Raw genomic sequence first — 23,407 nt, forward strand, 5'->3', positions numbered from 1 at the left:
GTGGTAGAGCACTTACTAGTAAGAGGCTCTAAGATCTAGCCCCAGTATCAACAAAAATAAAATACTTAGAAGTTAACTAAGACAACTATAGCTAGCAAACATTCTTTCAAAATAATTACAATAAATGTCTGGGTTATTTACTAAATAGGATATTACAAATATATGAGGGTAAAGTTGTTATTAAAATGACCCAATTTAGCTGGGCCCTGGTGGCTCACACATGTAATCCTAGCTACTCAGGAGGCTGAGATCTGAGGATTGTGGTCAAGCCAGCTCAGCTAGAAAAATCTGTGAGACTTTCATCCACAAAAAACTATTCAGAAAAAGCTGGTGTTATGGCTCAAGTGGCAGAGTGCTAGCCTTGAGGACAAAAAGGCTCCTTAGGGACAGCATCCAGGCCGAGTTCAAGCCCTAGGACGAGCAAAAATAAATAAAGACAGACCTGATTTATAAAAATCTGATAGAGGGGCTGGGAAGGTGGCTCAGTGGTAGAGTGCTTGCCTTGCATGCATGAGGCCCTGGGTTCGATTCCTCAGCACCACATAAGCAGAAAAAGCCAGAAGTGGGGCTGAGGCTCAAGTGGTAGAGCACTAATCTATAGCTGAAGAGCTGAGGGACAGCACCCAGGCACAGAGTTCAGGCCCCACGACCAAAAAAAAAAAAAAAAAAAAAAACATATGATAGAGGACTGGGAAGGTGGCTCAGTGGTAGAGTGCTTGCCTTGTATGAGGCCCTGGGTTCGATTCCTCAGCACCACATAAGAAGAAAATGCCAGAAGTGGCGCTGTGGGTCAAGTGGTAGAGTGCTAACTAGCCTTGAGCTGAAGAGCTGAGGGACAGCGCCCAGGCCCAGAGTTCAGGCCCCACAAACGACCAAAAAAAAAAAAAAAATCTGACAGAATATACTTGAGTACATAAATTCAAGAAAACACTTAAGCGGGGGAAGAGGGGGATGGGAGGGGATATGGGTGGGGGGCAGGATATGGGAAGGGATAGGAAGGGGAAACAGAAAGCAACAATGCTTGATAAGAAATGTACTCATTGTCTTGCCCATGTAATTGTAACTCCTCTGTACAGGATTTTCATAATTTAAAAAATTTTTAAAAAGAAAACACTTAAAAACAGCTTTTAATTTTAATAATTTATTCATCATGTAGAAAAAGTCTATTTCGGGGCAGGGGGAGGATGGGAAGGGATGGGAAGGGAAAACAAAGGAGGAGGCTACAATGCTTGATAAGAAATGTACTCATTGTCTTGTCCATGTAATTGTAACCCCTCTGTACAGTATTTTCACAATAAAAAAAAATATTAAGTGAAAAAAAAAAGAAAAAGAAAAAGTCTATTTCTCATTTTGGACTAATTTTTCCCAAAATGAGAAGAGAGCTCATAAAGAAGCAGGAAAGTTTTCTTTCCTGGTTATAATTAAGAAATAAAAACTACACAATAAAATGGAATTATAATTTAGTATGGTATTTTTTTTTTTGGTTGGTCATGGGGCTTGAACTCTGGGCCTGGGTGCTGTCCCTGAGCTCTTCGGCTCAAGGCTAGCACTCTACCACTTGAGCCACAATGCCCAGCTTAATATGGTATTTTCTAACATCAACAGTACTACTAACGTTCCAGTCTCAGTCTGCTTCAAGAGTGAAATAACAAGCAGGGCACCAGTGGCTCACACCTGTAATCCTAGCTACTCAGGAGACTGTGATCTGAGGATTGTGGTTCAAAACCAGTCAGGGTAGAAAAGTCCCTGAGATTCTAATCTCCAATTAACCAGCAGAAAACTGGAAGTGGAGCTGTGGCTTAAAGTGGCAGAATGCTAGCCTTGAGCAAAAGAGCTCAAGGACAGCGCCCAGGCACTGACCAAATAAAGAAAGGCTAAAATAATAAAACAATTTGTATTTGATTTCTAAAATCCAGAAACTACCCAATAATAGAAGCAATATCCAATTTTCTTCACTGTTGTTATAACTATGTGAAAATATCTGTCTGGGAACAATACCAGTATATAAACCTATTAGATGTTGGCTGCTTCAAGGATATATGATTACTGCCATGCAAGTGCAGAATGAATTTGGAAATGCCTTCAATTCTCCCAATCACCCTATAAGTACCGATTCCAATTAATATAATCAACTACTACTAGTGGTGGTCTAAAAACTTTTGACAGTAACTTATCAATGATAAATAAAATTAAATGATGTTTCTGATTCAACATTCCTTTCTTTAATAGGAAGAAGGCTTATTTCGGGAATATCTAAAATAATTAAAAACTACAAATCTTAAAAAAGGAATGCCTGGCAAAAAGTCCATATCAAAACACTAAGCAAAGCCAGGCGCCAATGGCTCACACCTGTAATCCTAGCTACTCAGGAGGCTGAGATCTTAGTATCTTGGTTCAAAGCCAGCCCGGGCAGGAAAGTCCATGAGACTCATCTCCAATAAACCACCAGAAAACTGGAAGTAGCACTGTGGCTCAAGTGGTAGAGAGACAGCCTTGAGCTGAAAAGCTGAGGGATAGCGCCCAGGCCCAGAGTTCAAGCCCTACAACTGACCCCTCCCCCCCCAAAAAATGCTAAGCAAAACATTGCAAATGTGAAATAGGTCTTGTTTACTAAAGTGCATGTGTATATAATATAATGTCAGAGTAGTAAATTGGTTAAACTTCAACATGACATAGGATTCTTTGGGGGGTTTTCCTACTAAAAGAAAAGAAAAAAAAGCTCATTACATTTGTTCAGGATAAATAAAAAGTAGATTCATTTTCCTTTTCAGAACTAGCAGAGAGTAACTTACTTAGAAAGAATTCCTCGAAGTCAGTTTTCTCCACACAGCTAGTATACATGCGCAGGGCTGCAATCTTAATCTTCTAGACAAAGAGAATAAAACCAAACTCAAGACATGATCAAGTAGATGTTCTAATGTCATTAGACATGAGTCCCAGAATCCTACATTTTTTCAGGATCCAAACCTATCTCTAGGCCATTTAAATTAACACAGATATTTGGCCTTTTTTTTTGGGAGGGGGGGTCGGTCGTGGGGCTTGAACTCTGGGCCTGGGCGCTGTCCCTCAGCTCTTCAGCTCAAGGCGAGCGCTCTACCACTTGAGCTACAGCACCACTTCCGGTTTTCTGGTGGTTTATTGGAGATAGGAGTCTCACCGTCTTTCCTGCCCGGGCTGGCTTTGAACCGCTATCCTCAGATCTCAGCCTCCTGAGTAGCTAGGATTACAGGCGTGAGCTACCAGCGCCCGGCTGGGCCATTTTTTTTTAAGCTACCAATATCACACATTGTTCACATTTTAGGATTTCAGCATGAAAAGGTAAAAGAGGTTTTCTTTTCTCTCTCTCTCTCTCTCCTACCTCTTTCTTTCCCTCTTTTTTTTTCTCTCCCTCTGTGGTTATATGTATGTGCCAGTAGTGAAGCTTGAATTCTTAATGAGCTTCTTGCAATCAAGGCTGGTATTCTGCCACTTGAACCATACTTCCACTTCCAGGTTCCAGGTTTTTGCTGGTTAACAGTCAAGGATTTGTCTGTCTAGGCTGGCTTTGAACCAAGAATTTCGTATCTCAGCCTCCTATGTGGCTAAGATTGTAGGGATGAGCAACAGCACCTGGCTCAGAGGTTTTCTTAATTTTGAAATTAAATCTTTCTCTTAACTCCAACTCAATTTATCACATTTCAACTTCTCTATATTATTCACCATTATCCATACTAACTCTATATTCTGAAATCCTTTATATTAAGAAAATCACCAACAATTTATAGCTCAAGTGGTAGAACACCTGCCCTAGTAAGCATGAGGCCCTGAATTCAAATCTTAGTATTTTCCAAAAAATTTATTCACTGTTCTTATAGAAATTAATCTAATAAAAACTTTGAAGCCTAAATCTTTCCTCAGAGGTTCTACAAACTAACAATGATTCTTTTGAAGGGAAGAGGCACATGTCTATGTTTTTCTATATTTTCCTTATCTTTAACAGATTGCAGATGAACAAAACACTGTGTGTGTAAACAAAAGTTTCTAATGAATATATAGAAGCAGAGCCAGGCATGGTAGAACATGTCTGCAATCTAAGCTTAGCATTCAAGAAGCAGTGGTAGGAAGGTCAAGAATTTGAAACTAGCCTGAACTATATAGTAAGACCTTGTCTCAAAAAAAGTAGCAAGCTCAATCTTTTATTCTTTCCAAGGCACCAGGAATTCTCTTGGAATCTTGATATACCACATACTAATTTACCTAACTGCCTCTGTGTATGTATGTGTGTGTACACACACGAGGCCTAGGACTTGAAGTCAAGGCCTGGTGCTATCCCTGAGATTTCCCAACCCCCACTTAGGGCTAGCAGTCTATCACTTGAGCCACAGCTCCACTTTTAGCTTTTTTGGAAGTTAATGGGAGATAAAGAGTCTCACAAGTTTTCCTGCCCAGGCTGGCTTCAAACCTCAATCATCAGATCTCAGCCTCCTGAGTAATTAGGATTACAGATGTGAGCCACTAGCTCCTAGCTACAAATTATATTTTAATAAAAATAAATTTAATAAGTTCTATAATTCTGAAGACCAAATCACACCAGAATAAGTATTTCAAGAACTTTCAAAATATTTCAAAAAAGTTACAACTAAGTAAATTAGCACATCAACAAAAGATTTATAGCTTATCTTTCATAAAATGATAGGAAAATTTACAAACATGCTATAAACAAATACTATGTCATAGCAATTGATGAAGTTTGTGCATATCTATACTCTCTAGAGGCAAAAATAACAGTGCCTCTGATAAGCAGAAATATCTACAATAAAGAAGGATTTTAGCTGGCTGCCAGTGGCTCACGCCTGTAATCTTAGCCACTCAGGAGGCTAAGATCTGAGGATCATGGTTCAAAGCCAGCCCAGGCAGGAAAGTCTGTGAAACTCTTATCTCCTATAATTCACCAGAAAACCCAACGTAGTGTTGAAGCAAGTGGCAGAGTGCTCGCCTTCAGCTGAAGAGCTCAGGGACAGTGCCCAGGCCCAGAGTTCAAGCCCCACAACCAACAACAACAACATCATCAACAAAAGATTTTATCTCTGACTATATGTAATTAAGATTTGCTAATTTATCTGTTATATCCCCAAAGTTTTTTGCTCCCACAGAGAGCAAAACAATATATCTAATCAGACATGTCTACCAGGAATTTATCAGCACTTAGAAGCCCACCTTTAGAGGTGGGATATAGCTCAGTGGCAAAGTGCTTGCCTAGCAAGTACAAAGTCCTGGGTTCAATCCCTAGTACCAAGAAGAAAAAAAAAAAAAGGAGGAGGAAGAGGAGGAAAAGGAGAGGAAGAAAAAGCAGTGGGCTGGGAAGGTGGCTCAGTGGTAGAGCGCTTGCCTTGCATGCCTGAGGCCCTGGGTTCGATTCCTCAGCACCAAATAAGCAAAAAGAAAAAAGCTGGAAGTGGTGTTGTGGCTCAAGAGGTAGAGTGCTAGCCTTGAGCTGAAGAGCTGAGGGACAGCGCCCAGGCCCAGAGTTCAGGCCCAATGACCGGACCAAAAAAAAAAAAAAAGAAGCAGCAGCAGCAGTTAGCAGGAGCAGCAGCATAACAGCCTACCTTTAAATATAACTGGTAAAATACTAGAAAAGAAAACCAAATTATTTGGATTGGACACATGGTTCAATTGGTAGAGTGTCAGCTGGGAGCAAAAAGCCAAGTATAAAAGAGTAGAAATCTATGACAATGAAGAGAAAAATAAAAGTAAATGAAAGGTGGTTCTTTTAAAATATCATTAAATTGGTCAGACTGAACAAGAAAAACAAAACAGAAGATAGGATTCAAATTAATGATAGTGGTATCAGAGATGGGATATCACTCCATATTCTAAAGATTCTAATAAAATAATAAATATTATGAGCAACTTTGGCCAATGAACGTGATTAGATTAAGGGAACAAACTCTTTGAGAGACATACGAGGATAAATAAATGCACAGTCCTGTATCTATTAAAGAAACTGGTGGGGACAGGGAACTGTGAGAGAGCGAGGGAAGGAGTGACATTGTCCAAAAAAGAAATGTACTCATTATCTGACTTATGTAACTGCAACCCCTCTGTATATCACCTTTATAACAAAAAGAAATTTTTCAAAAACAAAAACAAAAACAAAAAAAAGAAATTGGATTTGTGAATTTATGATTGAGAACTTTTCTACAAAAAAACCTGCAGATCCATATGGCATCACTAGAGAATTCTACCAAACATTTAAAGAAACAACACCAAATTTACACAAACTCTTCCAGAAAATCAGAGGAAAAGACTTCATAATACATTCTATGAGGTCAACGTTATCCTGACTCAAAACCAGTCATCAGAACGAACCAAAACTTCAGAACCTTAACTTTCATATACTCACAGATGTAAACCTTCCTAATAAAAGGTAAACAAATAGAATCCACCAATACTTAAGAATATAGGATGATCAATTAGGATTTATTCAGAAAATAGATTCAATAGCAACAAATCAGTGATTTACCATATCAACACGAGGAGAAAAGGAGGAAGAAGAGAAAGATACTTTTTTTTGGGGGGTGGGAGGGTCCAGTCGTGGGGCCTGAACTCTGGGCCTGGGCCTCTGTCCCTCAGCTCTTCAGCTCAAGGCTAGCGCTCTACCACTTGAGCCCACAGCGCCACTTCCGGCTTTTTTTTTCTGCTTATGTGGTGCTGAGGAATTGAACCCACGGCCTCATGCATGGAAGGCAAGCACTCTACCACTGAGCCACCTTCCCAGCCCAAGAGACATGTTTTAATTCTGCTAACACCTGTAGTTCTTAAAACTACTTAACCACAGAACATATTTCAGAAAGCACTGATCCATTCCATCATCAACCTAATGGTATCATTATCCTAATGTTTTGGCCTTGGAAAGTCTATTCTTATACTCAAGACAAGAAATTTAAGACACTTCATATCTCTTTACTTTATCTGACAAAAAATTTACTGAGTGCCAAAACTCAATGCCTGGTATTGGTCTAGATGCTGAGAGATCAACAAAATAGACAAAAATTCCTGCCCTCAGGGAGCTTATAGCACAGTCCAACTAAAGACGATTTTAAAATTAAAACTGAAATTCTTAACTGCTTTTCCCAACTTGTCCTTTATCCTGTAGTTGCCTTCAGGTTCCTCTGTATAAACAAGGTCTTCTAGGGTCAAATCACCCAGTCCTCAGAAAGGCAGACCTGCCTCTTCTAATGCTCAAGTTTTGCCTCGAGTAGAAGTTTTCCCCACAAATATGTTCATGAAAAAGCATTCATTATAAATAATGAAGACTTTCCTCAGATTGGCTGGTGTATTTGTACAGTGCTCACTCTGTGGCAATCAGGAGCATTTTATAGTTCTTCACTTTTCCTGAAGCAAAGCCAAACCTTTATACTTGGGTGAGCCATTTTCCTGGACAAATCTATAAAGCAAGTCCCAGAAGACCATCACATAGAGACTGGAAATAACAACTGGAAAGAATCTCTTTGAGAATCGTGCATTAATATAAGTTAAGTAGGGAGATGGACTAAGTTTCCACCCAGTCAATACAAGTTGTTCTGGTCCTTGGATAACTTCATGTTTATTTCACTCTAACTTGGGAAGACTTCATCAGGCCACTTGACTATAAAACCGAAGCACCTAGGACTATCCTCCCTCCAACTGATGCATTCTGTGCCCTCTTACAAGAGAAAAACAAATTAGTAATGAGCTTGCCTAACAGCTGTGTGAGAGTTAGTAGGGGCTTTTTTGTCATTTGAACCTTCCATTCTGTACTAGAATTCTTTCTACAACATTCTTGACTCATGGTCAACAATCTGGGCTCCTAGTCAAACAAGATCAATGACCTTGTAAGGCTACCTATCCTACTGGAGGATAATTCTTGTTAGATTCTTATTTAACTGAACCAAAATATGTTTCATTAAAAATTCTGCACACTGGAATACTTGAGATTCTCATTATTATGATTATGTCTTCTTTTACTTCTTGTTCTTCTCATTATTATAACTGATCATTTCTTATTATTATGATGATGATGATTATTTCTTCCTTCTCTTCTTCTTCTTCATTTCTCCTCTTCAAATACTGAGAAGAGCCATCATACCTTCTCTTTTCTAGGCTAAGCTTCCCTATTTTCTTCAACCATTCCTCATTCAAAACAGTTTCTGAAGCTTCCACAATGTCCACTGTCTACTATTTAAAACATTCTTGCTTTACCAATGTCTTTCAGAAGAGGTAAAATTTTATCTTAATACAAATATGGAAATTACCAATTCTATAGCATATGACTGATAAAAACCTATCCTTTCCTTATATGATTTTACAATACAAATAAATTGGAAATGATTTTTTTTCAGGATATTCAAATAGCTAAGAAAAAACTACATTTAAAGTCCTTAATATATCAGAGAGTATAGGGATACATATCTATAATCCCAATACCTGGGAGGCAATGGTGGAAGGCTGAAAACTCAAGGTGGGTCTGAGCTACATATACGTTCTAAGTCAGTCTAAGCTATATAGTGAATCTTTGTCTCAAAAACAAAAAGTAAAAAAAAAACAAAAAAACAACCTTTGCCTGGGTGCCAGTGGCTCACTCCTGTAATCCTAGCTACTCAGGAGACTAATATCTGAGGATCACAGTTCAAAAGCCAGCCCAAGCAGGAATATCAGTGAGACTCATCTCCAATTAACCACCAGAAAACCGGAAATGGCACTGTGGCTCAAGTGGTAGAGTACTCACCTTGAGCTGAAGAGCTCAGGGACAGTGCCCAGGCCCAGACTTCAAGACCCACAACTAACAAAAATAAAAAAACAAATTTTATGTTGAGTGCCAAAAGCTCATGCCTATAATTCTAGCTATTTAAGAGGCTGAGAAGTGAGAATAAAAATTTGAAGCAAGGGGCTGGGAAGGTGGCTCAGTGGTAGAGCACTTGCCTTGCATGCCTGAGGCCCTGGGTTTGATTCCTTAGCACCACATAAGCAAAAAGAAAAAAGCCAGAAGTGGCACTGTGGCTCAAGTGGTAGAGCGCTAGCCTTGAGCAGAAGAAGCTGAGGGACAGCGCCCAGGCCCAGAGTTCAAGCCCCACAACTGGACCCCCCCCAAAAAAAAAAAAATTCAAAGCAAGCCTGAACAGGAAGGCCTAAGATTCTTATCTCCAATTAACCAGCAAAAACCAGCAGAAGGGGCTGGAAGGTGGCTCAGTGGTAGAGCACTTGCCTTGCATGCATGAGGCCCTGGGTTCCTTAGTACCACATAAGCGAAAAGAAAAAAAGCCAGAAGTGGTGCTGTGACTCAAGTGATAGAGCGCTAGCCTTGAGCTGAAGAGCTGAGGGACAGTGCCCAGGCCCAGAGTTCAGTCCCCATGACTGGACCCAAAAAAATAAAAATAAAAAAATAAAAAAATAAGACCAGCAGAAGTAGAGGTATGGCTCAAGTAGTAGGGCACCAGCCTTGAGCAAAAAGCTAAGGGACAGTGTCCAGGCCCTGAGTTCAGCTCCAGTACTGGAAAAACAAAAAACAAAAACAACCTTAATATGATTGCACAAGAAAATGAGAACTATACATGAAAATACTAAAGAAAAATATAGGGCTAACATAGTACATATTATTGAAATGGAAAAAATAAGCACTCCTTAATTTCACTCCTTAATCAAATAATTATGAAAATAGAAAACCAAGAATTTTGCCATAGCAATTGAATATAAGTATCAACATTGCCAGAAAGGTGACATCTTTCTAAATAAAAGTCATACTTACATTTTCCTACCAAAATCTACTAGAGGCAGGTGCTGGTGGCTCACACCTATAATTCTAGCTACTTGGGAGGTTGAGATCTAAAGGTCATGGTTTGAAGCCAGCCCGGCCAAGAAAGTCCTTGAGAGTCTTATCCCCAACAAACTACCAAAAAAGCTGGACATAGCGCTGTGGCTCCACTAGCTTTAAGAAAAATCTCAGGGAGATGGGTACTGGTGGCTCACACCTGTAATCCTAGCTACTCAGGAGGCTGAGATCTGAGGATCTCAGTTCAAAGCCAGCACAGGCAGGAAAGTCCAAGAGAGTCTTATCTCCAATAAACCACCAGAAAACCAGAAGTGGCACTGTGGCTCAAGTGGCAGAGCACTAGCTTGAGCTGAAGAGCTGAGGAACAGTGCGCCCACGCCCAGAGTTCAAGCCCCATGACCAACAAAAAAACAAACAAGAAAAGCTCAGGAAGCTGTGGCTCAAAGTGGTAGAGTGCTAACTAGCCTTGAGCCACAGTGCTCAAGGACAGTGCCTGGTCCCGAGTTCAAGCCCTATGACTAACCAAAAAAAGAAAAGCTCAGGACAGCATAAAGGCCAAGTTCAAGCCTCAGGACAGGCACAGGCACAGACACAGACACAGACACAGACACAGATACACAGACACAGACACACACAGACACACACAGACACACACACACACAAAACTATAATGTCATATTTTGATGTTTTAATGTCACAAATTTAAAAGTGAATATTATACAAAGTAGGTAATTTTAAACTTAAAAGGAAAAAAAAAACATCAGGTACTTGATTAAAGTCACTAAAATTACCAAGAAAAATCAGCACTAATCTAAGCTAAGAGTAAAGGATGCTGGGCACTGATGGCTCAAGCCTGTAATACTAGCTACTGAGGCTGAGATTTGAGGATTAAGGTTCAAAGCCAGCCTGGGAAGGAAAGTCTATGAGACGCTTATATCCAATAAAGCACTCAGAAAACCGGAAGTGGCTCTGTGGCTCTATGGCTCAAGTGGTAGAGTGCCAGCCTTGAGCTGAAGAGTTCAGGGACAGCGCCCAGGCCCAGAGTTCAAGCCCCACAACTCCCTCCCCCACCCCCACACACAGAGTAAAGGAATCTTCCTGATGACTTAGCAATCCTCCAAATTGTGGCCAATTTTCTCTCTGGAATCATAAAAGAAATATCAGACTAGACAAAGAATATGATAGCAACTTAATGGAACCTAATCACCAAAAAATGAATACAACAACAATAAGTTTTTCCATTTCTGCCTTCATTTCCCTCGTGTGTGTGTGTGTGTGTGTGTGTGTGCGTGCGTGCGTGCGTGCGTGCGTGCCTGTGTGTGTGTGTGTGTGTGTGTGTATACTGAGGCTTTATCTCAGGGCCTCTCACACAGCTTTTTCATTCACAGCTGACCTGCTGTCACCTAAGCCACATCCCCAGTCTAGTATTCTGCTTATGGAAATGGAGTATCCAAGGAACTTTTTTTGCCTTGGATGATTTCAAACCTCATGCCTCCAGATCTTAGCCTCCTTGGTAGTTACGATGATCTGTTTCTGACTTTCAAGTGAAACACATTTTTTAACATTTTAAATCCAAAAACCATAATTACAATATAACCCTCCCTCCTTTTTTTGTCAGTCATGGGGCTTGAACTCATGACCTGGGCATTGTCCCTGAACTCTTTTGCTGAAGGCTAGTGCTTGATCATGTGGAGCCATAGTGACACTTCTGGTTTTCTGGTGTTTAATCCGAGATAAGAGTCTCACAGACTTTCCTGACTAGACTGACTTTGAACTGCAATCCTCAGAGCTCAGCCTCCTGAGTAATAAAGATTACAGGTGTGAGCCACTGGTGCCTGGCTCCCCTTATTTTTATAGGGAAAAAAATTATGGTTTATAACATTATCAACATTTTATCAATTGTCAAAAAATTTCAGATGTAAAAAATAACTTCAATGAACAATAACATTTCTTTGATGACTCAGAACGGTCTCAAGACTATCACTGTGAGGATGCATTTTCTCTATAAATTTCAAAGCCCCTTTTAGGGCTTATGGACTCACAGTTGAGTTTGCTGAATTCATATAAAAGAGAAAGGTAAAATCCATATTAAAACTGAAATTCTAATTTCAATCCAGCTAATTAAAATGTTATAAATGGTTGTATTACTTTGTTGCTCTCATAAAAGTTGCAATATTTTCTAGAAAAGTCTTCCCTACTGCTTTGTGTTAATTTGCTTTGATTATGAATTATTAGGCCTATTCAATATGTTAGCAACCCTTAAAAGCATTCTGAGGCACTATGCCATGATAGAAAGAAATGGTACGGGCTGGGAAGGTGGCTCAGTGTAGAGCGCTTGCCTTGCATGCCTGAGGCCCTGAGTTCGATTCCTCAGCACCACATAAGCAAAAAGAAAAAAGCCGGAAGTGGCGCTGTGGCTCAAGTGGTAGAGTGCTAGCCTTGAGCTGAAGAGCTGAGGGTCAGTGCCCAGGCCCAGAGTTCAGGCCCCACGACTGGACCCAAAAAAAAAAAAAAAGAAAGAAATGGTAGTATTAGCTGATAATAGGGCTAAGAGAATTGAACCTCTAACATTTGTTACTATGCAGAGAAGGCATACATTCATTTGTAGCCACTACTGTACAACAGATGACATGCCAGGCTATGAGTTGATTAGGAGTGATAGAGCTAATTAATTAATTATAGTAAATCACAAGATCAGTTTTAATAAAAAGATCATTATTTGTAAAATTCCAAAGAAAGTTTTAATGACCTAGTGAAAATTACATATGAAAATGAATTCATCAGAGTAATGCTTCCTTAAGAATATTATCCTCTGGGGCTGGGAAGGTGGCTCAGTGGTAGAGCGCTTGCCTTGCATGCCAGAGGCCTGGGCTTCGATTCCTCAGCACCACATAAGCAAAAAAGAAAAAAAGCCGGAAGTGGCGCTGTGGCTCAAGTGGTAGAGCGCTAGCCTTGAGCTGAAGAGCTGAGGGACAGCACCCAGGTCCAGAGTTCAGGCCCCACAACCGGACCCAAAAAAAAAAAAAAAAAAAAGAATATTATCCTAACTAGACACCATTTTGAAAATGAACTATACAACTTGTGGGTGGGGACAGAAGGGAAAAACTGGGTGAGAGCAAGGGAAAGGGTGACACGGTCCAAAAAGAAATATACTCATGACCTGACTTATATAACTGTAACCCCTTTGTATATCATCTTTATAATAACAATTAAGAAAATTAGAAAAAGAATGTTATCATCAGGACAACTGGCTCTTTCCAACTTATCTACATGGGATACCGGGAAGTAGAACCTGAAAAGCCCAGTCTCTGAGTGTGTGTGTGCATGTGAGTGTGAGTGTGTGTGTGCGCGCACACGCGCATGCACCCAAGCACGAGCATGGGTGCTTGAACTAAAGACCTTGAACTCTCAGCTTTTTTTGCTAGCTGGGTACTCTATCACTTGAGCCATACCTCCACTTCCAAACTCCTATCTTACTGCCATGCCTTCTACTGACAATCATTCTAAGGAATCAGGTTGAGAATTTTAATTGCATAAATCTGACTTGGAAGTAGAGGTTGAGCAAGTGCAATCTGGAGAAGACTCTCAAAATAATATACACATTTCATAAAAGCATGAGCTTTAATAAAAAAAAATCTATTACCAGCAGAAAGGACAAAGCCTCAAAGGAAAATTAAGAACTTGTAAGACTTTACCCATTTACTGTATTTCAAAGGTCCTGTAAATCCCATGGCTTCTATTATCTTTGTGAAGATTCCAACCTTTTCCTCCACAGGTTGTGGGAAATCTTTGATCGTAGGAAGCTATTTAATCAAAGAGAAATAAACTAAAATTAGTTGCAAGAAATTTCATTTTTCTTTTTGGTGGTACTGGATTTTGAACTCAGGAAAATGAAAGAAAAATATTGCCTAGAAGCAGGCAAAAGTCATCTAAAACAAAAAGTACCAATTGAATGCTTTTTTTGTTCATATATTCTGTTGGTTTATTACTTACCATCTTTAGGAACTGTAGGTAAGTCATCTACATTTGCTTAAACTCCTTGCCTCATCTAACTCACAATTTTTTTGAGAACCAAGTAAGATCTGTCTGAAAGCATATGATAAACCTAGAAAGTACAAAGAAGTCTCACCTTATTTGGGGAATGATACTTTCTGCTTTGTTGTACATCTATTCCTGGAATCTCTTCTGCTCCACTGCAGGTTTGGGATTGGCTCATCTGAGGCCACTGAGAGATGAAAATCAGATGTAAGAAACACTGGGCACCTAAGCATGGCTCAAGTGATAGAGCACCCATCTAGCAAGGGCAAAGTCAAGCTCCACAACAAAGAAAAAGGAAAGGAGAAAAGGACTTACTTATATAAAGTGCTTCTTACAAAATAAGATAATAAATAGAAGTTTCCATTCACCATCATTGCCTTTCATGTTTACACTTCATCAGAAGCAATATAATAGCCACTATTATAAATAACATATATTATATACTTATATTAATAAGTAATTTTAATCTTCACTCCAACTATTAGTTTGGTGGGGATTGTTTGTTTGTTCTGCCTGTCCTGGGGCTTGAACTCAGGGGCTGGGTGCTGACCCTAAGCTTCTTTTGTTGAAGGCTAGCACGCTACCAATTGAGCCAGAGCTCCACTTCTGGCTTTTTTAGTTTATTTGGTAGTTTACTTCCTTCCCAGGCTCACTTTAACCACAATCCTAGATTTCAGCCTTCTAAGTTACTATCATCTGGCTAGATTGGAGATTTTACCATTAAGAATCTTTTGTTTTTGTTTTAGTATTGCTGGTAATAGGCCTTAAACTCAAGGTCTAAGGCTCACTCATCTTTCTTTTTTTTTTTTTTTTTCTTTTTTTTGGTCAGCATGGGACCTGAACTCAGGGTCTGATCACTGTCCCTCAGCTCTTCAGCGCAAGGCTAGCACTTCACCACTTGAGCCCACAGCACCACTTCCAGCTTTTTCTGTGTATATGGTGCTGAGGAATCGAACCCAGGGCCTCATGCATGCAAGGCAAGCACTCTATCACTGAGCCACCTTCCCCGTTCCTCATCTTTTTTCACTACAGCTGGTGCTCTATTACTTGAGCCTCACTGGATTTGCCTGCCTAGCTTGGCTGTAAACATCAATCCTCAAATCTCAGCTTCTTGAGTAGATAGGATTATAGGCAAATACATTGTTTTGAGAATAAATTCCTAAAGAAAAAAACATATGAAAGACATATTCACTGTAGGATTATGCAGAAGAGTGAAAACTGAGAGAAATGACCAAGAAAGACATGGTTAATTAAGGTAGAATCCCTCAATAGTCAGATAACCATTAGGTTGTTTATTTGCTTGTCTGGTGCTAGGTCACACCCAGGATCCTGAACTTATTAGGGAACCCCACTACCTTTTTGTCTTTTGCTTTTAAAAAGATTCTGAAAATTAGAGGTCCTTTGGATATGAAAAAGGTGGGGGCAGGAACAAACTCAAGCTGTTCTTATGTGTCATTTTTTATAATTAAAAAACAACCTCTATAAGCTCCACTAGGACACGATGCAATTACACTTCTTTTATTTTCTGCCCCAATTCTCAACACCATTCTGGGCATGGAGTTGGTACTCAATAAAAACTAGGTGGATACTTTTACTATTTTTTTTTTCAAAGAGAAGGACAACCTGGAGAAGTTCCAACAAAGAACCACAGGAATGATCAAAGGGATGAATAAAAGGTCCTAGTGGAAAGATTAAAATGAATTGAGGCTGTTTAGTTTGGAGAAAAGGCAACTAAAGAATTAAGGAGTAACTTAGAATAACACTTGAGCTGGAAGTAATCTCAGAGATCTTCTAGTCCAACCTTTTCACTTCACAGATGAGGAAACTAAAACCAAGGGAGAGGTTGCAACTAAGTGAAGGTAGTTTTAGGACAATTTTTATTTAAGTTCCACTTTATTCAGTGAAAAGAAAATCTGCTCATGGCATGAATGTTAAGTAAAAACAAAGATGGCAGTTACAACTTATTATTGCATAGCTCCTATGTGTCTACCGGGTAAATGCTTATGTCTTAGATGACCTCACAACAATCTTGTAAAGCAGATGCTGCTGTTTCTTTCCCATCTTGGGGACTGGGGCAAAAGGCTCAAGGTAGCATTAAAGAGTAAAATAAATATATATATATATATTTTTTTTTGGGGGGGGGTCCAGTCATGGGGCCTCAACTCTGGGCCTGGACGCTGTCCCTCAGCTCTTCAGCTCAAGGCTAGCTCTCTACCATTAGAGCCACAACACCACTTCCGGCTTTTTTATTTTTGCTTATGTGGTACTGAGGAATCGAACCCAGGGCCTCATGCATGCAAGGCAAGCGCTCTACCACTGAGCCACCTTCCCAGCCCCTAAAATATATATTTAAAATTATGCCTATTCCAAGACAGGCGCTAGTGGCTCACGCCTATAATCCTACCTACTCAGGAGGCTGAGATCTGAGAATCACAGTTCAAAGCCAGCCCAGGCAGGAAAGGCCATGAAACTCTTTTTTTTTTAAGAGGTTCACTTTATTTATTTAATTTACTTAATCTATTTTTTTTGGTCGGCCGTGGGGGCTTGAACTCTGGGCCTGGATGCTGTCCCTCAGCTTTTCAGCTCAAGGCTAGCGCTCTACCACTTGAGCCACAGTGCCACTTCCGGCCTTTTCTGCTTATGTGGTGCTGAGGAATCAAACCCCGGGACTCATGCCTGCAAGGCAAGCAGTCTACCATGGAGCCACCTTTCCAGACCCGCCATGAAATTCTTATCTCCAATAAACCACAAGAAAATGGGAAGTGGCACTGTGTCCCAAGTGGTAAAGAGCTTGCCTTGAGCTGAAGAGCTAAGGGACAGTGCCCAGGCCCAGAGTTCAAGCCCTACAACCGACAAAAAAAAGTCTATTCCTACACCACATTACTTCAAGAAACAGAGTAGACTTCCGGTCCAGGCACACTAGCACCCACAATCTAATTTGTTTGGGCTTTATTTGTTTGGTCTGGTTTGGTTTTGGGAGTTAGGAATCAAACCCTGGGCCTCACAATACTAAGCAAGTACTCTACCATTCTACAGCTAAGCCACAGAGGTTGAGGGCTTTCCAGCCAACACATCTTGCTTTCTAAATAACGTTCTCCAATAAAAGAAATCAAGGCTCCTTGGAGAAATTACTGAATCTAGGGCTAGAGCAATGAAAACACAACATGAACCCAACATACTTTGTAGTGCCAGGAAATAAGGGAGGTTCAAAAAATAATAGGAGTACGGATACAGAAAGAAACTTAAAGGAGTTCTCAATAACCCAAACTGGGACAATATGATCAACAAAATAGCTAATCAGAAAATGCATTCTAACTCATGGGAGAAAAGAGTTTATACTGACATAAATAAATAATTGAGGAAATAAACAAATGGGGAAGAAGAGAGAACTCTTCCTAACACAAGAATTCCAATCAAAGCCAGGTGTAGGAGCTGGGAAGGTGGCTCAGTGGTAGAGCGCTTGCCTTGCATGCTTGAGGCCCTGGGTTCGATTCCTCAGCACCACATAAGCAAAAAGAAAAAAGCCAGAAGTGGCGCTGTGGCTCAAGTGGTAGAGCACTAGCCTTGAGCTGAAGAGCTGAGGGACAGCACCCAGGCCCAGAGTTCAGGCCCCACAACTGGACCCAAAAAAAAAAAAAAAAAAAAAGCCAGGTGTGGCAGTGGTTCACACCTATAATCCTAGCTACTCAGGAGGCTGAGATCTGAGGATTGTAGCTTGAGAGCCAGCCTAGGCAATAACGTCCAAGAAACTCTTATCTCCCATTAACCAGCTAAAAAAGCCAAATGTTGAGCTGTGGCTTAAATGGTACAGCACTAGCCTTGAATGAAAAAGCTCAGGGATAGCACGCAGGCCCAGAGTTCAAGACACAGGACTAGCACACTAGCTACTAGCATATAGAGGCTTTAAAAAAAAAAATAAAAAATAATTTTTATAAAAAAGAACTCCAATTAATAAATGTAGGAAAGGGACCGGGAAGGTGGCTCAGTGATAAGAGTGCTTGCCTTGCATACATGAGGCCCTGGGTTCAATTCCTTAGCACCGCATAAGCAGAAAAAGCTGAAGTGGCTCTGTGGCTGAAACGGTACAGTGCTAGCCTTGAGCTGAAGAGCTCAGGAACAGTGTTCAGGCCCAGAGTTCAGGCCCATGACAGACAGACAGACAGACAGAAATAAATAAATAAATAAATAAATAAATAAATAAATGTAGTGAAAAAGGGTTGGGAATGTAGCTTAGTGGTAGAGTGCTTGCCTAGCAGGCACAAAGCCCTGGGTTCAATTGCTCGGTACCACATAAACAGAAAAGGTCAGAAGTGACAGTGTGGCTCAAGTGGTAGAGTGTTAGGCTTGAGCAAAAGCGTGACAGTACCCTGATTTCAAGCCCCAGACCTGGCAAAAAAAAAAAAAAAAGGTTCAGGGACAAGGCCTAAACCAAGGGGCAGGATGTAGGAAAGGTGGAAAGAGAAAATCACCAATAGGCAAAAGCCTTGTATGAGTGTTGCAGTCACGAACTGAAAACCCTTTGTACAACTACTTAAAATAAAAGTTAAAAAAAAAAAGAAGAATCAATGGAAGTATTGTAAAATACAGCAATCCAATTTTGAGTATATATCTAAAAGAATTCAAAGATGACTCTCAAAAGACATATTTACAGCCAACTCATGTTCATATAAGCCAAGAGTAGAAACAACTCAAATGTTTACTGAATCCAATGAATAAAGAAAATATGATCTATATATAATAGATTATTAGGCTTCTTTTTTTTTTTGTCAGTTGTGGGGCTTTAACTCTGAGCCTGGGCACTGTCCCTGAGCTCTTCAGCGCTCAAGGTGAGGGCTCTACCACTTGAGCCACAGTGCCACTTCCAGTTTTCTGGTGGTTGATTGGAGATAAGAATCTCAGGGACTTTACTGCCCCAGCAGGCTTTGAACCGTGAACTGTCTCCTGAGTAGCTAGGATAATAGGCGTGAGCCACCAGTGCCCAGCTTATTAGGCATTTTTAAAATGAAGGTATCTGGATTAGTGTTGGTATACTCCTGTACTCCATTCTTGAGCTTGTCTCAAACTGAAAATACCAAAAGGAAAAGGAAATACCAAAACACGTATAAGAATCATTAACATGACTTGGAAAAGGCTGGATACTAGCGGCTTATATCTGTAATCTTAGCTTTTCAGGAGGCTAAGACCTGAGTATCATAGTTCAGAGCTGAAGGTCTCTGAGACATTTTCCTCCAATTAAACAGCAAAAAGCCAAAAGTAGAGCTGTGGCTTAAGTTTGCCAGCCTTGAGTGAAAAAGCTAAGGGTCAGTCCCAAGCCCTGAGTTCAAGTGCGCGCGCGCACACGCGCACACACGCGCACACACACACACACACACACACACTCTCTCTCTCTCTCTCTCTCTCTCTCTCTAAAAGGCTTTTGGGGGAAGGGCAGTATTAGCATTTAAACTCAGGGCCTTTTTATCAACACTATACCATTGAAACATACCTCTAGCCAAAAAAGGCTTTCTAAACATTAATAATGCCTACTCTAATAAGTGAAAAGGCACCAGAATATAAAATTCTGTATATATTTGTTAAGGTACTTAAGGAGAAAATTGGCATATACTCACACATACATACATAAAAGCCAGAAAAGAACCAGTAGAAATAAAAATATTGATGTTTTCAGATGTGAAGTCATAGGTGATTTTTATTTCCTTTATTACAAAAGTTATTTGTATGACTAATGATAAAACCTCTCAGAGGGCCTAAAGTTAGCTACACTATAATGAATCATATGTTGGTGGTAAATTAAGGCCTCCACTAATTGTTTCTTGATTTTCCCTTCATAACAGGAAAAAAAAAATTTTAAACCCAAATAAAAGATACATTCATTGGGGGTAGGGAATTCAGGAGAGGAAAAACTGGGAGAAAATAAGGAAGGGGGTGATACTGTTAAAAAAGAAATGTACTCATTATCTGACTTATAAACTGTACTTTACCTTGGTACATTACCTTTACAATAAAATAATAATATAGCATACAGTAAAATAGTCATATACAGTAGCTTCAAAAGGAAAACTGAGGGGCTGGGAAGGTAGCTCAGTGGTAGAGTGCTTGCCTTGCATGCATGAGGCCCTGGGTTTGATTCCTCAGCACCACATAAGCAGAGGAAAAAAAGCCGGAAGTGGCGCTGTGGAGCTGAGCCCAGAGTTCAGGCCCCATGACTGACAAAAAAAGGAAGGAAGGAAGGAAGGAAGGAAGGAAGGAAGGAAGGAAGGAAGGAAGGAAGGAAAGAAGGAAGGAAGGAAGGAAGGGAAGGAAGGAAGGAAGGAAAGGAAGGGAGAGAGGGAGGGAGGGAAGGAGGGAGGAAGGTAACAAAACTGAAAAAAAAAGTTAACTCTGAGATGAATATTTGGAAAAACTCCCTAACAGTAAAAAAACATCAGACTGTAACAAGGTCTCTTAGACTAAGTTCCACTGTGGGGACCTACAGAAGCAATGCTCAGACATCATACTGCAGGAATCAGTCCTGTCCTGATCCAGAGAAGTCTCATGAAGTTTTTCCATTTTCCTTTCCAACACAATTTGGTTGGCTAATAATCTATAAATATATGACATTTGCACATAAACACTAAGGTTTTCATACCAAGCAAAGGAACAACAAATCTTACCTGGGAAGTGCCAGACAGAGTCCTGCCCCACTGTCCTTGAGTATGACACACTGGAAACAATCTGCTGCATACTGGAACCCACTGGGAAATGTTGGTGTGGTTCCTCTAGAAAAAGAAAAACATGGTTAATAATCTCTAGCAGACTCAGTACAGTGTACCTGTGACATTGTGACAAAGTATGAAACATGCATTCATAACTACTTGCTGAAATAGAGCTTCTAAAATCCTGCTGAGATGAAGGTGACCCTTAGAGGAGAGGGAACTAGCTGGTCGCCACAGGAACAAATGATGCAAGGAGAGGGTGGAACTCTCAACATTGAAGCCTCACAATTACCACAAAGTGGCCTAGATATATTGTTAATACTTCACTTATATTGCAGAAACATTTCCCAATGTCAGAGTTAATAAGCATCTGCTTTACAACGGGAAACCCAGTGATCCAACTCCAGAATACACATTTTTTTTTTTTCGGTCATGGGGCTTGAACTCTGGGCCTGGCCACTGTCCCTGAGCTCTTCAGCTCAAGGCAAGCACTCTACCACTTGAGCCATAGTGCCACTTCCAGTTTTTTTTAGTAGTTTATTGGAGTCTAATGGACTTTCCTGACTGGGCTAGCTTTGAACCGTGATCCTCAGATCTCAGACTCCTCAGTAGCTAGGATTACAGGTGTGAGCCACCTGCGCCCAACTGAATCCATATTCTTTTATAGAATGAAAGGGTGAAGGGATTATCTCCAAAGTTTCTTCTAGATCTAACACTACAGATAAATTCACTGGTAGAGTCTAGAGCAATTAAAACATGCACATGGAGTCAGAAAACACTGAGTTTGGAAGTCGTGCTATAGCTCAAAGTGGTAGAGCACTAGCCTTGAGCCAGAGCTCAGGGTCAGTGCCCAGGCCCTGAGTTCCAGGCCCAGAATGACAAAAACAAAAACAAAACCACTGAGTTGACTGTTGGCTAAAAATCAACCTCTATGAAGTGTGGTGGCCTTTCCTATATAAAATAAAATCACTACTTTCCATGATTAAAAAAAAAAAATGTTCTCCCCAGTATGCCTAACTCCTTATTAAGCTGAATTTAATCTCCATCCTTCTTGGTAGTCAAGAAGTGTCAGAGTGAGGTAGGGAAAGGCATTAGAATTCTACCTACAGATACTAAGACTTACTAAGGTGTTTCAGAGTTATAAAACTATATAACTTTTTATAATAAGTCATTCATAGCACTTTTTATTTCAAATGAAAAGTAAAAGCTGGGTGTGTTCACTCACATCTATAATCCAAGCTATGATCTGGATGTTGAGGCAGAAATATTGAATTTCAAGCCAGCCTGGACTATGTAGTGAAACTGTCTCAAAAAAATAAATAAATAAACAAAAAGTAAAGCTAAAAATACTTTTTCCAACTGAGGTTTGATCTGGTGGAATTGTTTCCAAGTAAGAGATAGTTACTTGTGTTTTATTCATGACAGATTTACCAGAATCACTCAATGGCAGGTGTTCCTTTCCTAAAATGTAAATATAAGTTGAGATAAAAAAACTTTTACAGAGTCAGAATGGAAGCAGGAAGAAATTACAAGTAGAAATAATGCAAACTTAGAAAAAAAATTCTTAAGAATTTCATCATGTTATTTCCAATGTCAACAAAATCTTTCTCTGTTTTTAGCTCTATTTGGTGTCAGGCCAATACTTGAAACTAGTTTGTATTAGAAGAAAGGAATAATCAGCAGTGTTCTTTCCCTCTCCAATCCCACAGTAATTCTTGTCCAAATCCTTCACTGAAACTGCTGAGGTACAGTGGAACGATGCTTGAACCCAAGCTTGTCATTAAATAGCTATGTAACCCTGAACTACTTAACAGTCAGGTCTCCATTTACCCATCTGACAAAAAGAAATAGTAAAAACTACCTCAAAGGAGTGTTCCAAGGAACTTTTTTTTTCTTTCCTGGCAGTTCTGAGCTTTGAACTCAGGGCTTCTTGTTCACTTTACTGGCACTCTACCACTTGAGCAATACTACCAGCACTGCTTTTTAACAATTAACTTACTTTAGTGCTATTATAAAAGTGATAAAAAGGATTATAATTATGTGAGTCAGGTCTCTTCTGTTCTTGCATTCTCTCCCAGTCCCTCCCTCCTGTCTCCATCTACAAGTTATATAGTTCACTTTCTTCAGTGTCCCACGAGTTCCCACCCACCCCAACACTGCTTTCTGTTGAATATTTTGGAGCTGGATGCTTGAGAACTTTTCTTCCAGGAGTGCTTTCAAACCTACATCCTCTGGATCTCAGCCTCCTAAGCTAAGATTATAGGTGCAAACCACCAGTGCCAGACCCCAAGGAAAATTTCTTTTGTTTGTATGGGTGGGAAGTTGCTGGGGCTTGAACTCAGGGCCTGGGCACTGTCCCTGAGGTCTTTTGCTCAAGACCAACACTCTACCACTTGAGCCACAGTTCCACTTCAGGCTTTTTATGGTTAAGTGGAGATGAGTGAGTGTCTCATGGACTTTCCTACAAAGGCTAGCTTTGAACTATGATCCTCAGATCTCAGCCCCCTGAGTAACTAGGATTACAGGCATGAACCACTGGCACCTGGCAGCATTATGATAGTGAACAACTCATTACTGATATATGTAAGCATACCACCATAGCAGAAAGAATCATTTTCTTTAAAATACTGGGTTTTTGTGTTTAAGTTCCTGCAAGCCTCTGGACACATTTTTGTCAACTAATCAATACACAACCTTGTTTTGTATATCTTTTGTTGAAACATGCCTTACTTAATATTCTGATCTCCCAGCCACCAGCAAATCACATACCTAATAAAGGGTTAATATCCAAAATGCATAAATAACACTAACACCAAAACCAACTTAAGTAAAGGATAGACAAAAAGATTGGACATTTCTCTAAAGATATCCAATAAGGCCATGA

General features: G+C 40.1%; 1 protein-coding gene across 3 annotated transcripts in view; it reads right to left on the minus strand.

Annotated features, from left to right (window-relative positions):
• The window catches only part of Uqcc1 (ubiquinol-cytochrome c reductase complex assembly factor 1), an 87,745-nt gene that overhangs the window by 58,711 nt on the left and 5,627 nt on the right, over positions 1 to 23,407 (minus strand). For all 3 annotated transcript variants that reach the window (XM_070007147.1, XM_070007145.1, XM_070007146.1), the window contains 4 exons: positions 20,482 to 20,586; positions 13,920 to 14,015; positions 13,486 to 13,593; positions 2,793 to 2,865 (listed from right to left, as the gene is read on the minus strand). In XM_070007147.1, the coding sequence (XP_069863248.1) occupies positions 2,793 to 2,865; positions 13,486 to 13,593; positions 13,920 to 14,015; positions 20,482 to 20,586 (382 nt within the window). The remainder of the gene's footprint in view (positions 1 to 2,792; positions 2,866 to 13,485; positions 13,594 to 13,919; positions 14,016 to 20,481; positions 20,587 to 23,407) is intronic.

The sequence above is a fragment of the Dipodomys merriami genome, unplaced genomic scaffold, assembly GCF_024711535.1.
Source record: "Dipodomys merriami isolate MVZ:Mamm:240054 unplaced genomic scaffold, mDipMer1.0.p SCAF_7, whole genome shotgun sequence".
Taxonomy (NCBI): domain Eukaryota; kingdom Metazoa; phylum Chordata; class Mammalia; order Rodentia; family Heteromyidae; genus Dipodomys; species Dipodomys merriami.